The sequence below is a fragment of the Quercus robur genome, chromosome 12, assembly GCF_932294415.1.
Source record: "Quercus robur chromosome 12, dhQueRobu3.1, whole genome shotgun sequence".
NCBI lineage: Eukaryota > Viridiplantae > Streptophyta > Magnoliopsida > Fagales > Fagaceae > Quercus > Quercus robur.
This window is the reverse complement of record NC_065545.1, coordinates 33,166,945-33,184,023: the sequence shown is the minus strand read 5'-3', so window position 1 is coordinate 33,184,023 and position 17,079 is coordinate 33,166,945. Positions and strand designations below refer to the sequence as shown.

General features: G+C 34.7%; 1 protein-coding gene across 1 annotated transcript; it reads left to right on the top strand.

Moving 5' to 3' along the window:
* The first annotated feature begins 297 nt into the window (after positions 1-297).
* Positions 298-9,538, top strand: LOC126709404 (uncharacterized). Its single transcript, XM_050409622.1, has 11 exons — positions 298-700; positions 1,266-1,341; positions 1,522-1,632; positions 2,146-2,262; positions 3,114-3,458; positions 5,744-6,066; positions 6,690-6,789; positions 6,872-6,931; positions 7,567-7,653; positions 8,071-8,208; positions 8,829-9,538. Exons 1-11 carry the CDS (start codon positions 591-593, stop codon positions 9,156-9,158), a joined length of 1,797 nt encoding a protein of 598 aa, XP_050265579.1. The 5' UTR covers positions 298-590; the 3' UTR covers positions 9,159-9,538.
* The last annotated feature ends 7,541 nt before the right edge of the window (positions 9,539-17,079 follow it).

The following is a 17,079-nucleotide window of genomic DNA, read 5'->3' as shown; positions in this document are numbered from 1 at the left end:
CAAATAAAAAAGACGCAACCAATGAAATGAAAATTTGAACATGCGTGAAGGGCCTAAAACCGTTTTTAGGGAATTATGGCGGGTTCACGCGTACAAACTACAAACGATACAAGCACTGAAGCGGTCTCCAATTCGCTTCCCAACTATTCAAGCAAAACGTGGTGTGTGTGAGTGAGTGAGAGAGAGACTAGACGAATTTTTAAATTCTAACATTGAATGCTCCCAACAACCCAAACTGACCAAATTCAATTCAATTCAATTCAAAGTAGATCAGACAGATTCTTTGTCACAGTCTCTGAGCAAGTCTTGGCCATTACTTCACATTTCGTGTTCCTTCCATCTCTTTTTAAAAAAAAAAACAGAATTCCAATTTCAACTTCACATTCAAACCAGTCAATCCAATGATTCCAATCAAACATACCCATTTAATAACAACTCTCTCTCTCTCTCTCTCTCTCTCCCATTTCAAAATATAGCCACATGATCTCTATAGGGTATACTTTATTTTAAACATTTTAGAGGCAGTGCAAAGATATTATTTTAATATAAGAAGGATGTGAGCTTGTGGTAGATTATTTTGTGAAATAGTAATGGGTGGTTTTAGTGTTGTTGAAGAAGCAACAGCAGCAGTTGGGAAGAGAGCATATGGAGATACTTGGGGAGATCCACTTTTTCATTCCCAACACAGACGCTCTAAGAGGTATATTTTCATGCCCAATTTGAATATTTTTACTTGTATAATTGTTCTTATTATATGCTGCCTCAAAATCTTAAATATAGTCTATATTTTGTGGCTTTTGGGTTGAGTTTTTTTTTTTATTGTAATATTTTGTGGCTTTCATGGGCTAGCTTATGGATGGATTCTATTTAAGTATGTGAGTCTTCGAGCAAAAGTTGAGGCTTATAGATTTTTTGAACATTTTGGAATATGTTGCTTTTAGTAATCTAGATTTTGTGGGGGAGAAATCTGTTATTTTAAGTAGTGGAATGGTTAGGTGGTCCACTTATAAGAAGAACATGTACTTGAATACGAAATTAAAATTTAAAATTTAATAAATAAAAAAAACTTTCTAGGTAGTAAAATGAAGTTCCCTCTTAGAGACTTCAACCTCGGCCCTTGCCCCCCGTCCCACCCTTATGGAGTAACCATCACACCAAGAATGCACAGTGGTCCAATATATTGATTCTTAATTCTTCTTAAACATTTGTATCATTGTATTTAGTTGCGCACCCATTTTGACAGAAATTCTGGCTTTTCCTTTCAGTGCTTCAGACAGGAACGCAAGTGTTTTAGGAGGTGGAGTTTTGCGTTCCGTAAAGCAGGACCAAGATGAAACATATGTGAGATCACAGATCTTAATTATATTAGTAATCATATTGGTTTTTTTTTAGTGGCAAACAATGACCATGCTTAAAATCATAGATGAACACAGCCTAAAGCTGTATATCATAATCTGGAATGTGAACTGATTATAAAATTATTGATTACCTTTTTTTGTTCTTATAACATGAATATAACAGGTGTTACCATATTCAGCAAGTGTTTCTAGGGGACAAAGTCCTCTGCATGACTATGCCAACTATTTTAATAAGAACATATCATCAAATCACAGGGCCTCCTTGGAAAAAGATGTAAGCATCAGGACTTTGTTTTTTTTCTCTTTTTACATTAAGGTGTCAGGTTGGATAATTCTTCTATCTATAATTTGATATCTGGGTGAGATCATGAGATGAATCTGTGTGAACTGGCCCTAGATGTGCAATGGCCCTTGTATTAGTCACTAAGAATAGTCAATAATATATGTGGAATAAATTATCGTAACTTGTTTTACTTCTCTGTTATAAATATGGAGAAGTATTCAAGTGTATATTTTTTATATGTTTTAAGAAAATTACCATCTTTGTGTAGAATATGCAGTGTTCAAAACTACTTTACAATTACTTAAAAAGTTTATACACTTCATGATATACAGTATTTTTGTGAATTATGTGATAAGTTGTGTGTACAAAAACAATACTCCATGAATGATATTTGCAGTTCTGAATGAACAAATCTAAAGATAATATAATTGTTTTGTTTGTGTAGAAATTTTTTGCCCGACCATTATTATTGTTCCATTTATAAATGTCTATGCTGCTTTACAGATTGAGCAGCTGCAATTGCGATTACAGCAAGAAAAATCTATGCGCATGATGCTTGAGAGGACAATGGGTCGAGCTTCTAGTACTTTATCTCCTGGACATAGGCATTTTGCTGCTCAGGTAACTTTACCTTTGGTTTATACTTTAAATTCCAAAGATCTGTTTCTGGATTTTCAAAAAACTTCTGCTTTTCTTTTACTTTTGTGTACACACACACAATATAAGTATTTGTTTGTAGATATGCATGTATGTTGATGGAGTATTTTCTTTTATAAATTTTTACAACCAAGGCTTGAACCATGTTTCCTACTCATCATGTATCTAGATGATGATCAAGATGAAAATTGTAATGTTTAATTAGTCAAACACACTTCAAGAAAATAAATTTCTAAGCAGTTCTGGTTCTAAGCTATTGCATCCCACCATGAAACTTGAAGGAAATATACAATTATGCCATTTGATGATTACTTATTTTCCATTTTAATTATGTTCCTGGTACTTGTATGCAGCTCCTGTAAAAGCACTCACATATAAAATTCAGTGCTGTAGAACTGGGAACCATATCTTTGCCTCTTTTCTTTTATGTACATATTTCCTATGGGCGCAACTTGTAGGCTGTAGAGTTTTGACCTTACCAATTGGGGGTTAAGAGGTGCTTTTAGATGCAATTGTGAGTTTTCCATATCACTCCATCCTTGACCTGCTTACATATTGGAGAATCTAGCTTGTGAAATTTTCCCAATATTTACTAATTGGCAAAAAGAGACTTACATATTTTGTGAAATTGGCAATATCTACTTATTGTTATTGTTATAACACAAGTCTTTTTTATACTTTTCTGTGGTTAACTTAATATATTCTTTTAACTACGCATATGGTGAGTAAATAGAGAGTAACCTGCAAATTATTGACCTATTTTCTTTTCTTTTCCTTTTTTTTTTTAATAATTAAAATTATTGTCCTATTTTCAGACAAAGGAATTGATTGCTGAAATTGAATTACTTGAAGAAGAGGTTGCAAACCGTGAGCAGCATGTTCTTTCTCTCTACAGGAACATCTTTGACAGTGTTAGTCGGCCACCTTCAGCACAAAATTCAGGCATGGCTTCCCCAGCCCATACAAAACATGGTTCCAGGAAACATCCAAGTATCATTTCAAGTGCTTTTTGTTCCTCAAAAAAGTTTCCTTTGCGGCCTTTGCAAGCTCTAGTTTCTCTGGATGACCCATGGAAAAGATCCCATAAGACTAGTCATACACCAATGTCCAATGGCAAAAACAACATCGATACTGAAAAAATGTGTTTTGACCAAACTAAGGTATTATATGTACTTATCTTCCTTTTTATTTTGCAAATGTACTTTGAGTTTTGTTTGGTATTCTTTATTTTTTCCCTTAATTGAAATCATTGATCTTGTCCACAAAAAGAAAAAGAACATCTTATTAATTTTATATTCAAAATCTTGGGTTTTTCTGAAAATGCTTTGATTTTCTAATTCATTTTTTTAATTAATTTATATATTTAGTAGTTTAGAAAAATTATCAAGGGAGTTTGAAAATTATGTTGTATGGAGATTATATGATTCCTACTACTTCTGTCATGATCTAGTATAAAAAGAATGAATTGTGTCTTATCTCATTGTGGTTTTGGAGACAAGAAGCTTCTTTGGGCCTGCTCGAAAAACTTTAAAAGTTGGTTTTCCGGAAATGGTCATGATCCTCTTCTTTTTTGCTGTTTGTAAGGACCAGAGACATGCAAGGTCATAGATTTGTTAGTCTGCTGAATGTCCAATCAATTTTGAATTTATTCTACAATTGTTAGGTCAGCGGACCTATGACTAGGTATAAACTTGGCAGAGTTTCAAACTTTTCTTAAGGATAGTATTTTTTGGTGACCAAGTCTCTGTAACACCTCAGTTGTATATGGTCCACAAGCCTCAAAAGGGACAAGGTTTCTCTCCAAACTAGTTTGGAGAGAAACCTTTCAAAATCCTCCTATATCTTTTTATTGGATGTAAATTTTGAAAATTTAATAATTGGATACATGTTCTTTTTGTTCTTAACACACATGTCAAATCTCGTTCAAATAAAATGTTATTTACTATTCAATCAATAAACTTATTTTTTATACATAGTTTTAAATCACAAAAACTTGAAATTTAAAAATTTTATTGATGACATAGCCATTAATATTTGATCTTCTTGAAATTTTCCAAGGATGGAGGATATAATAAAAACATACAATCCAATGGTTAGATTTTCAAAATTCACATCTAATAAAAAGATATAGGAGAAGTTTGGAAGGTTTCTCTCCAAACTAGTTCGAAGAAAAACCTTTTCTGCTCCAATAGGCCCCCAATGGACCCACAAAAAAGAGTCTGGGTAACTGTCAAAGCTTTGAAATTCTCCATACTTCACTATGTTTAGTGACTGAAAAAAGGGATTCTGGAAAAGAAAATACAAGCTTGATGCTTTGATCAGGTTTCATGCAGTGATTTTGGGTAAATAAAAAGCGTTGATATGAAAGTTGACCTGTAAACTAATTTTATCATGAGATGAATCTAAGTACCTTTAGAAGGGCTAGTGATCCCTTAGTCAATTGGCATGCCTGACTTTGCCATGGGATTGAGCTTGGGTTTGAAACCTTCGGGGGGTAAAGTCTCCCCTTTATTTAGTAAAAAAAAGTACCTTCTGAAGATCTTTGGTGTAACAAATGTTTGAGTATCTGTTTTTCCTGTACATATAAGGTCCGTTTGAATACAACTTATTTTGCTAAAAACTGAAAACACTGTAGCAAAATAATTTTTAAATGGTTGAAAAATTACTGTTCACTCTTTTTTTACTGTTCATATGCCTCGGTGCACTGTTCATGGAAGGCGCTGGTGTTTAAAAAAAAAAAAAAAAAAAGCGCTAAAAACACGCAAACGCAAGGAAATGTAAACGTGAACGTGGATCTAAACCCACACATAGTTGTAGCGGGTGATTACTTGTCAAAAGAAAAGGTAGTAGTAATGGGCGATGGCCAGGACTCTTTCAACCACATGAATGAACAAATGTATAGAATGAGTAGACCAAGGCCCTAAAGAATTCAAATATGGGATTCAACAAAGTGCATCACTTGTTGATGCCACCTTGTGAGTGTGGCCATCAATAAATCACTAAGGTCAGGCTTGTGCATGCTGAGCACTGAAGTTATTCATTGGATAGGTCTTTTGACATCATAGTATTAAGAAAATTATTCTGTTTGTGTTTATGGCTTTCTAAAACATTCTTGATCTTCCCCCCTACTCATCAAAGTAAAATCATTCCATATCAAGTATGGGATCATATTAGGATTTCACTGAGCACGTCATTATAACCAATTTTGATGAAGGCTCGAATCTCTTGCAACAAATCTATTTAGTGTCTATTTATTTAATTAATAGATAGATTTGTGCCTTCAACATTTATAGAGAGACAAAATGGCCAGATTTCCATTCTATGGAACATCCTAAAACACTTTTATGTTTGCTTGTTATCAAGTAAAATTAATACATTTCATGTTAGTGATAGCCATATAATGCCATATGGTTGTCCAAACCTTCTCTTCTCAATTATTTGCCAGGTTAGGGAAAAGGTTCAAGCCATGTATAAAACATCTGTTCTGCGAACTCTGAAAGATCATCTTTACCAGTGCCCGAGCAAGTTATCCGAGGAGATGGTTAGGTGCATGGCTGCTGTATATTGCTGGCTTCGTAGTGCAGCATCTGTAAATACTGAAACGAACCGATCACCTTTGTTGTCAAGGTCATCCACGAATGTTATACAGCCGCGACGTGGTACTGGAGAGGACCGAGATTGGACTTGCAAATCAATGATTGAAATATCTTGGATATCAACTGATAAAAGCCAGTTTTCTCATGCTTCTTATGCCATGAACAACTACAGGTTACTTCCTTAATATGATTTTCAATAATATTAACAATAATAACAAAAGTAAAAACAAACTCAAGTCCTCTATCTTGAGCACATGGGGGTGTTCATTGGGGCATGAATTGGAGCCTGTTCCACATGCTTGTTTGGGCTATGTTTATGATATTTCTTTGAATTTGGGGTGGATGTTTTCTGTGGTAGGAAAAAATTTAAGGATTCATCCCTAGTTAGCTGGACCTAATGCTCCTCATATGTTATCATTACAAAATTTCTTAGGAATCAGACTTGGCCCTGTCATCTGATGGCATAATTTCACAAAATACACTATTGAACGTTTATTCATATCTTGGATCTCCTGTAAGGGGAAATCATTTTCCAAATATGTGGTGATGGAGCATAATAAAGGGGACGACATTTTCATAATGTTATTTAATGAAGCAATTGATCATATTGAACAATCTTTTCTGATATAAGTTTACACTTTTTGAGTCATATGGTGGGTCACTCCTTTTAGAATGTGCACTACAAATCTTTATTTGCCATATGTATGTCACACGTATAGCATATGCCATCTCGTTTATTGTTTAACCACATGCAGGAGGACTGACTTGACATGTACTTGATGTTTCTAACTTCAGAGTTTTGATTGAACAACTAGAAAGAGTGAGTTTCAGTCAGATGGAAAATGATGCACAAACTGCATTTTGGATCAATGTGTACAATGCACTTGTTATGCATGTAAGAATTGTACAGGCTGTTGGTTTTCTCTGACCAATTTGCACTTCATATTACTGTCTCTCATGCACTGAGGCTTGTGCAGGCATATTTAGCATACGGAATCCCCAACAACTCTTTGAGAAGGTTAGCCTTGTTTCATAAGGTAGTAAACTTCTTTGTGTCATGTTGCTGTTTGTTAAAAATCATTCTTTTAAATTCTCATGGTGTATAGGAAAAACTGCTAGAACAAAAGAATTTGTTGGATGCAGAGAACCAATGACAGTTTAAGCAAACCTATGAAACTCTACAAATTTGTAGTTTGTTTTTTCTTGTCCATCAAGCCTTATCTCTACCATTGCCTGTACCAGGGGTTTGTTATAAGATGCTTTAATAGTTTCACCAGTTCTTCCTATTCCAAAGTTAACAAAATCTTATTTATTCTCAAAATTTGACTTTTTCATGCTATACTCTGCTTCGGCTCACTTACAAGAAGGGGACAACCCTTTTTTCCCCCATTTCTTTGGAATAAAATATTTTAATTTGGATATAATTTTCAAATTTTTTATAAAATTTTTATTTTGTATAAAAATAGGATTGAGAAATCATACAAGCAAAGTTGAACTGTTTGAGAAGAAATAAAACCTGTGGTATAGAATTTTGAGAAAAATGGAGATTCATAATACAGGTTTTTGTGGACTTTCAGTTGTTTCTGAAGAAACCATAATATTTTTTCCTATCTTACTGTTTTTATCTTTGGAAATGTAAAAATTTTTTGATGGATATATTTGTATAGTGCAGGCTGCTTACAACATTGGTGGCCATGTCATAAGTGCAAATGCTATAGAGCATGCAATATTTTGCTTCCGAACACCCCGAAGTGGACGGGTACTCATCTTAATCTCATTTAAGAACACGCAAAGATACATATCCACTAAAGGGGGAAAACGTAGATGGACCTAACAAGTGGCATCATCTAAAAAATTATTCTTATATCACCGTTATTAACTCTTTCAGATGATTGTTGGTGTTGGCTAGCTTAATTGAGGATTATTTCACAACTTCCTGCCAATTGTTGCTTGTCTCTCTGTCTCTTTTTCTTTTTGGACATGTTAGAAATATAGTCATGGTTAAAATTTATGGTGTGTGCATGTATTCAAGAATTACTGCTTGAACTTTTCCTTTCCTTCACAGAATGAATCCTAGAATGAAAAGGTGAACATAATGTGTGAATATGAACAGCTTTTCTAAGTTTTTTGGCCTAAAGGCCTATGTATAACTTATCTGATTTTTTATGATTTACAGTGGCTAGAAACTATCCTTTCCACTACCTTGAGAAAAAAGTCGGGTGAAGAAAGACAACTCAGTTCAAAATTGGGTCTTCTGAAGTCCCAACCCCTTGTCTGCTTTGCCCTTTGTACTGGAGCTTTTTCTGATCCTGCGGTAACTTCTCATTTTTATTACTCCTCTTTTACTCGATGAAGTTTGAATTGTTTTTAGAAGACTATTGGTACAGCTGTAATAAAATTGTGTTCTTACGGTAAAAAGGTAATTGTTCCAAAGTTGTTGTAGATAAAATAATCATTTTATTTGGTATTGTGATGATGTATACTTTATGCTCTATTATTAGCTTTGTAAAACTTAGGATTAGTTTAGTTTTTGTCTTCATCTACATGATGGACCAGAACATTTCTGATGTGACATGAAAAGCAACTTGAATTGAAGTTTGATATAAAGATCATGAAAATTATTTGAATAAACTGTTTTCAGATGTCTTTTATCAAGTTTGTAGAAAGGCAGAGCATAAGCACGTAGTTTCACTTAAAAATTCTCTTTCAAATTTTTGAGTTACCTATTGAACTAGATTTTCTCACCAAAATTTGCTGATTTCTGCTGATTTTGAAAACCGACTTAAGTGATGGAATTCTCGAAATTATCAACCTTAAACATGGTGTAGTAATTTCTATGATTTGCTCTAATTGTAATTCATTGCTCCTTGTTGCTTCCAAAGACATCTGATATCGCTCATGGTTGATTAAGAGTTGGTAGTTAAATTTATGTAGCTAAAAGTCTACACGGCATCAAATGTTGGAGAAGAATTAGAAGCAGCAAAAAGAGAATTTCTTCAAGCAAATATAGTTGTGAAGAAGTCGAGGAAAGTGTTTCTACCAAAGGTGCTCGAGAGATATGCAAGGGAAGCATCTCTCAACTCAGATGATATTCTCAAATGGCTCACTGAAAATGTTGATAAGAAGATACATGATTCGATACAGAAATGCATTGATAGTAAATCCAGCAAGAAGGCGTCTCAGATCATAGAGTGGCTGCCTTATAGTTCCAGGTTCCGGTATGTATTCTCAAAGGATCTAGCTGAGAAGCCATGGTGGATGTGAGGTTCTTCTTATACGGTAGAATGTGTTTCTTACTGTCACTTGAACCATTAAAACATGGATTGACCGAGAGAGGAAATGAAACGTGGGTACTTCAAACTAAGCCTTTTTTATTGTGCATGTGATTTTTGCTACCACAGTACCACTTTGTTGTTCCACGAAGTCCAAAGTTTGTGCCTTTCTGTTAGTCTATTGTAATCTAATCTGAAACAGTGGGGACCTTTTTGCTGATTTTTAGTGTGATGATCTTAGCATTGTAATTGCGGGAAGTGGTACCAACTTCAACAGTAGTCTGACTGACTTTCACTTCTTAATGTAAAAAGACTTTAATGTAACATCATTTAACATTTGGTTTTGATTTATGTACATTTCAACTTTCTCCATGTCCTTGGATCAAATATTCAATTTAGCAAATATGGAAACCTCATTGAGTTTAATTAGAAATAATTGAAACACTAGGAGTTATTTGCAACTGATCCAAATTTCAAGGGGTGTTTTTGCATTTTGACCTTAAACTATTTAGATAGAGGATAAAAATGAATAATTTGTAACTTCTTATATTTTTTTGATTAAAAAAAAAACTAAATATACTTTATACTCATTTAGATAGAAGATAATGTGAATAAGTGTTTATTATAAGTTCTTATACTTTTCATTTATAAAATAAATAAATAAATAAAAAACAAAGAGCATATTCACACACACGGCACAAGAGGTTAGTTTTTATTATTCGGATTAACAAAGAGCATATTCAAATTTCATGGGAAGAAGGTATCCTATAAATTATATGAATATTATCATTTTCACATCACAAACAGCAACGCCTTACACATCACCGGGCCTTCTGGCCCAAGTGGTACCCGGTTTACCTTGAAACCACTAGCTCGGGGGTTCGAGCCCCCGCAATAACCAATTACCTAGCAAAAAAAAAAAAAAACAGCGGAGCCTTACACACTACAACCACCACTAATATTATACCAATTTATCATGGCATTCATCTTCTTTTTCTTATAGATCAAGTCAAAAAGAAGCTCAAAAAGTCAAGAATAATTGCGTCTTACAGAATGCAGTAGTTTAAGTAGTGTACTTTAGCTCGTTACTATAACAACAATATGATTATCATCCGAAAATTGCTTCATTTTTGTTTGCATTTTTCAGCTTAGCAATGCACAAAGCAAGACAAGTTGCTAACAGAAACGAGAAACCAAAATGGGGTTATTACCAACAATAACATTGCTCTATGTTGAAAGTGTTGGGAGGTGCATGGCACCTAATACAAGTCCAGCCCATGTAGGATTTGTGCCCAAGATAATGAACTTGCCATGCAAGCATTGATGGAATTTTATTTCAATTAGAAATACGTGAAGGTGGTTGACAAGTTCTAGAATCCTACTCTAAATGTAAGTAGTTGTGTTTAATAATTAATACTTGAAAGAATCCTAAATCAAGTCATGTTAGGAATTCATATTATGCTAGGAAAAGAACTCTAAGGCGGCTAAAGCTTTTTTGTGTATAAAAAGCATGCAGGTGTGCCGCATACAGAATAGAAAGAAAAGAAAGAGAGAGCCACACAATAAAAATAAATAAATTAAAAAAAAAAAAAAAAAAAAAAAAAAAAAAAAAGGAAAAAGGAAGCCAAGAGGGAGCCGCTTAGAGAAAAGAAGACAGCCAAGAAAGAGCTATGTGTGGAGAAGAAAATAGAAAGGAGAGTGCAAAGTGTTGCACTTTGCTTCCACTGTGATTGCTTACAAAGGTAACTTTGAAATCTTGTCCAATAGGATCTTGGGTCTATCTGAGTCACACAAATTGAGTTGTTTTCTAAGTGGGTTGAAGGATGAGATTAGATTACCAGTTAGGATGTCAGTTCCCAAAACTCTTAATGAAGCCTTTGGGTTGGCAAAAATTCAAGAGGAATACCTAGCTAGTAGTAGGAAGGGAATTAGGAATACAATTGATAATGGTAAAGTTTCAATCTTGGGAACACCTAAGTTGGAAGCTAGAGTGGAGTAAAGAATTAAATTTCCTTTACAAAGTTTGATTGGAGCACAAATGGAGGAAAGAAGGAAACAAGAGTTGTGCTATAATTGTGATGAGAAGTGGCAGATGGGGCATAAGTGTAAGGGAGCTAAACTGTTTTTGTTGGAGGAGATAATGGATTTGGAACCTAAAACTTAAGAGGTACACTTGGTGGAGATTAATGAGGATGAAGTACTGTTAGATATTCATGAAGTTAATTCAAGAAATGAAGTTATCCTTGCTGAGATCACATTGTATGCATTAATAGGGAATCCTACTTCTAATACCATGAGGATAAAAGGAAGAATCTAGATTCATGACGTGGTGTCTCTCATTGATTCTTGGAGCACCCATAATTTCTTGAATGCTGCACTGCACCTTGATACCTTTTAGATATTAGAGGTTAAAGTAGCTGATGGCACAATTCTTAAGACTTTAGGGAGCTGTCATGGGGTCACTATCACTTTGCAAGGGCATAGGTTTGTCTTGGACTTTAATGTTTTGCATTTGGGAGGTTGTGAGGTAGTTTTAGGCACCCAATGGTTGAGAACTTTGGGGGTAATCAGTTGGGATTTTCAACTATTGACTATGAAGTTTCTGTATTTGGGAAAGAGAGTATTCCTACAAGGGTTGCAGCCTACTTCCTCAACCATTTTTTATGCTAACAAGCTTTTCAGTAGGTCAACAAGGAAGGGTTTAGTGCTACAAATTACTGTTATAGATCATGTCTCATCTGTCCAACCTTACCTTTCACAAGTGTTGGCTGACTTGTTAGGTAAATTCTCCAAGGTCTTTGTTGTCCCTACTGGCTTGCCACCTATCAGAGGCTAGGAGCATAGCATCAACCTCAAGGAAGGAACCTTGCCTATTAGTGAACGACCATATCATTTTCAAAAATCTGAAATTGAAAATATAGTGAATGAGTTGCTAAAAGTAGGGTCTATACAGCCAAGCCAAAGTCCATTTTCTTCACCTGTTTTGCTTGTGAGGAAAATTGATGGTAGCTAGCGTATGTGTACAGACTATAGGGCTCTTAAGAAAGCTACTATTAAAGACAAATTTCCCATTCTAGTAGTGGATGAGCTATTAGATGAATTGGCAGGTGCCTCAGTGTTTTCTTAGTTGGACCTAAGGTCAAGTTATCATCAAATTAGGATGAAGAGTGAGGATGTTCATAAAACTACTTTTAGAACTCATGAAGGGAATTATGAGTCTTTGGTCATGCCCTTTGGGTTTACTAATGCACCATCCATTTTTCAGGCACTAATGAACTCTATATTTAGACCCTATCTGAGGAAATTTGTTCTAGTGTTCTTTGATGATATCTTAGTTTACAATCAATCCATGGATGCTTATTTATCTCATCTTAAAACTATCTTGGAAGTGTTATTGTCAAACCAGCTATTTGCTAAGCAATCCAAGTGTGTGTTTGGTTGTACGGAGGTTGAGTGCCTGTGTCACATCATATCTGGAAGGGGTGTCAAGGTAGACCCCAAGAAAATCTTAGCTATGGTCCAATGGCCAATACTTGATACTGTTAAGGCTTTAAGAGGTTTTCTAGGGCTGACTAGGTATTATAGGAAATTCATTAAGGGTTATGGGACCATTGCCCAACTTTTAATTGATCTCCTTAAGAAGGATTCTTTTCATTGGAGTGACAAGGCTTTGGAAGCTTTTATAAGGTTGAAGGAGGCTGTGACTCAACCCCATGTGTTGGCTCTTCTTGATTTTTCTAGGTCATTTGTCATTGAGTGTGATGCTTCAGGGAGGGGTTTAGGGGTTGTGCTAATGCAGGATCAGAGACCTATAGCCTTTCACAGTCAGGCTTTGAAAGACAAGTACCTCCATTTATCAACTTATGAAGTTGAGTTGATGGCCTTAGCTTCTGCAGTAAAAAAATGGAGATCTTATCTGCTTAGAAGACCTTTTGTGGTTAAGACTGATCACCAGAGCCTTAAGTTTCTGCTAGAACAGAGAATTGCTACCCCATCTCAGTAGAAGTGGCTTGCTAAATTTTTGGGATATGCCTTTGTGGTGGAATATAAAAGGGGTAGTGATAATAGGGTAGCTAATGCTTTGTCTCGAAAATTTGGAACTGATTATGACTTGTCTATTTCTAGTTCTGATTCCAAAGCAAGTTGCTTGATGCTCTTAACAGTCCTTAACCCTGCTTGGTTGGATGTGTTGAAGGATAGTTACTCCTTTGATGAGTCTGTCCAATAGCTCATTGCAGCTGTCCAAGCAGGGACTCTACCTAAGGGCTTCACTTTTCAAAATGGGTTGTTATTCTACAAGGGCAGGTTCTACATTGGTCCATCTTGTCCTCTTAAACTTCATTTTTTGCATCATGTCCATAGCAACCCCTTGGCTGGTCATTCTGGGTTCTTGAAGTCTTATCAGAAAGCCAAGAGTGACTTTTATTGGCATGGGATGAAGACTGACCTCAGGAAGTTTATCAGAGATTGTGATACTTGTCAAAGGATCAAGTCTAATACTTTTTCTCAGCTAGACTGCTTCAACCATTGTCTATCCCTACTACACCTTGGACTGGTGTGAGCTTAGACTTTGTGAAGGGCCTTCCTAAGTCTATAAGGTTTGAGGTTATTTTGGTGGTGGTGGATAGATTAACAAAGTATGTGCATTTTGTTCATGTTTCACATCCATATAGTGCAGCTAAGATTGCTTCTCTTTACATGTAACACATCTTCGAACTACACGGAATGTCTTCTTCCATTGTAAGTGACAGAGATGCCACTTTCACTTCCTTGTTCTGGTCTGAGTTGTTTAGACTACAGGGCACTGTTTTGGCCATGTCCACTGCCTATCACCCTCAAATAAATAGGCAGAGTGAGATTGTGAATAAGAGTTTGGAACAATATTTAAGGGCTTTCACCAGGGATAAACCTCATTAGTGGGCTTCTTGGCTACTGTTAGCTGAATTCTAGTTCAATTCCTCATTTCATACTAGTTTGAAGTTAAATTCTTTTGAGGCATTGTATGGCTTCCCTCCCCCTAAGCTCTAAGGTTATGTGCCTGGTACAACTAGGGTGGATGCTTTGGATTCCCTGTTGAGTCAGAGGCAAGTTGTTTTGGACACCTTAAAAGTTCATTTGGCTACTACTCAAGCTAGAATGAAGACACAAGCTAATAAGCACAAGCAAGATAGGTCCTTTGTAGTTGAGGATTGGGTTTTTCTGAGGTTGCAGCCCTACAGGCAGCAGTTATTGGCTTTCGTGGGTCGGTGAAAGTTATCACCAATATATTTTGGGCCATTTCAAGTGTTGTAGAGAATTGGAAGTGTGTTTTACAAGCTGGATTTGCCCCCAGAGTCAAAAATCCACCCTATATTCCATGTGTCTTGTCTAAAGCTGAAGTTAGGCCAGCATGATACACCTCTACCCACCTTGCCACCTGTTGATGATTCAGGACAAGTGTTCACAGTACCTGTTGCTGTTTTGCAGAAAAGGACTAAGTCCTTAAGGTCTAGGGTCATCACTGAAGTGTTGGTACAGTGGTTAGATGCCTCACCTGAATATGCAACTTGGGAACCCCTTCATTAGCTGCAGCTCTCTTTCCCTCACCTTGTGGGTAAGGGGCTTTGAATGGGAAGGGTAATGTTAGGAATCTATTCCAATGGAATTGTAATTACACATGTGAGCTATAATGGTTGTAACAGATAGCTAGTTACTATTGGGTTAAAGGTTACCACAATGGTTAATATATTGATGAGTGCTTAAGTGTGAGAGTTAGTAACATCACCACTGCACTGTGAGTTAGTTAGGATTACCTACGGATATAAGGGATGTACTACTGTAACAGATTCATTCATTGATGAATAATACAAGTACTTAGCTTTTTCTCTATCTCTCTAATTTTCCATGGAGGTCAGGTCCCCTTGAAGTGACCAACACCAATCTTGCCCCAATTCACTAGCAGAACCATAACAGGAGGTGCACGACACCTAATAAAAGTCCATCCCATGTAGGATTTGTGTTCAAGATAATGAACTTGCCATGCAAGCATTGATGGAATTCTATTTCAATTAGAAATAGGTGAATGTGGTTGACAAGTCCTAGAATCCTACTCGAAATGTAAGTAGGAGTTGTGTTTAATAATTAATACTTGTAAGAATTCAAGTCATGTTAGGAATTCATATTATGCTAGGAAAAGAAGTCTAAGGAGGGTGAAGCTTTTTTGTGTATAAAAAGCATGTGGGTGTGCCGCATACAAAATAGAAAGAAAAGAAAGAGAATGTCGCACAAGAAAAAAGAAGAAGAGAGATTAGCCAAGAGGGAGCCGCTTAGAGAAAAGAAGACAGTCAAGAGAGAGTTGTGTGTGAAGAATAAAATAGAAAGGAAAGTGCAAAGTGTTGCCGCCTTTGAGAGAGATAATTTGTGTGTGTGAGAGCAAAGAAAAACAAGAGTGATTTTTTCTTTAGTCGTGAGACATATATAAGAATTGTTGTAATTGATTTGATAATAGTAAAATTATTTTGAATTTGTCCCATGGTTTTTTCCTTCAAAGAGAAAGGATTTTCCATGTAAATTATGTGTTCTTGTGTGATTGTTGTTTTGAATTGAAAGTTTTGGCGATAATATTATTTGGGACCCAATAGTAAGAGCATGAATACAATTGATGTCATTTCATTCTGTTGTTTTGGCCAAAAAATATTCTATTCTAATTAGTTAACTAGTATAAAACTATAAATCGTACTCCTAAATTCTAATAGGCTAATACACCTCATTCTAAATTCTAGCCCATTTAGATCTATTTTGTCTGTTCTAGTCAATTTCACTATATTCCTATTGATATGATAATTTCGATTGGCATGCAAACTCAAATTTATTTTTATTTCTATTTTTTAAACTCATTTTCTTTTTCTTTTTTTATTATTTAACTCGTTTATTAGGACAAAATTTGGTTACAAACTTAGTTGTAGATATGAATTTCTTTTTCTCTACTCAATATATTTTTATTAGATATGAATTTTGATAAATTCACCATTGAATTATATTTTATTCTTTTATCCTATATGCTTGTGAAATTTTCAGAAAATTAAAGATTAATACCTATGTCACCAATAAATTGTTTAGATTACAAGTTTATGAAATCTAAAATTAAGCATAAAAAATAAATTTATGGATCATATAGGAAATAACATTCAATTAATACAAAATTTGACATATGTATTAAGAGCATAAAAAATATGCAATCTAATGGTTAGATTTTCAAAATATATTGTAATGTTAATTTTTTTTTTAAAGGAAATTATAAGTTTAGGCTATAGCAAAGTTTGCAGCCAATCTTAGTCCAGCTTATTATATGTTTCCGTTTTATTTTTCATTAAAAATACTTTTTCTTTTTCATTTACTTTACTCGCATCTTACTCTTTTTCTTCGTTAAGAATGTGCAATATATATATATATATATATATTTTTTTTTTTCTTTTTTCCATTGAGAAGAACAATGTGCAAATTTGATTTTGAATTGACAAATGATATGGAAGAATATTATGTGATGAAGAAACCTATTTATTTTTTTAGCAACAAAAAAAACTATTTATTTTTGTGTGTGTGAGTTTATATATATTAAAATTAATTATAATCCTAAAACAGTATGGCATAGTTGACTGGTATCGAAATATTATGTTTTAATGGACAAACTAGAACAATGATCGGAATAGAATTGACAACATTTGATTGTACCATAATTTATGAAGTAAAATTCAAACTAAAGACATATTTTGTTTACATTTAAAAGTTCCCTCCGACTCTATCTTTTACCTTAAGTAAAATGGTTGGCTCCAACCACTAATATAAAAATGACATGTATCTCATTATATGTAATGTAACTTGAGACATTTTGATAGATGAAACTTGGAATCTTCAAATTTACCGTATTACTTTTG

Coding starts and splice junctions, on each gene's coding strand:
- LOC126709404 (XM_050409622.1), top strand. CDS start 591: ATGGGTGGTTTTAGTGTTGTTGAAGAAGCAACAGCAGCAGTTGGGAAG. Junction 1,633..2,145: donor GGGCCTCCTTGGAAAAAGAT/GTAAGCATCAGG, acceptor GCTGCTTTACAG/ATTGAGCAGCTGCAATTGCG. Junction 2,263..3,113: donor ATAGGCATTTTGCTGCTCAG/GTAACTTTACCT, acceptor TCCTATTTTCAG/ACAAAGGAATTGATTGCTGA.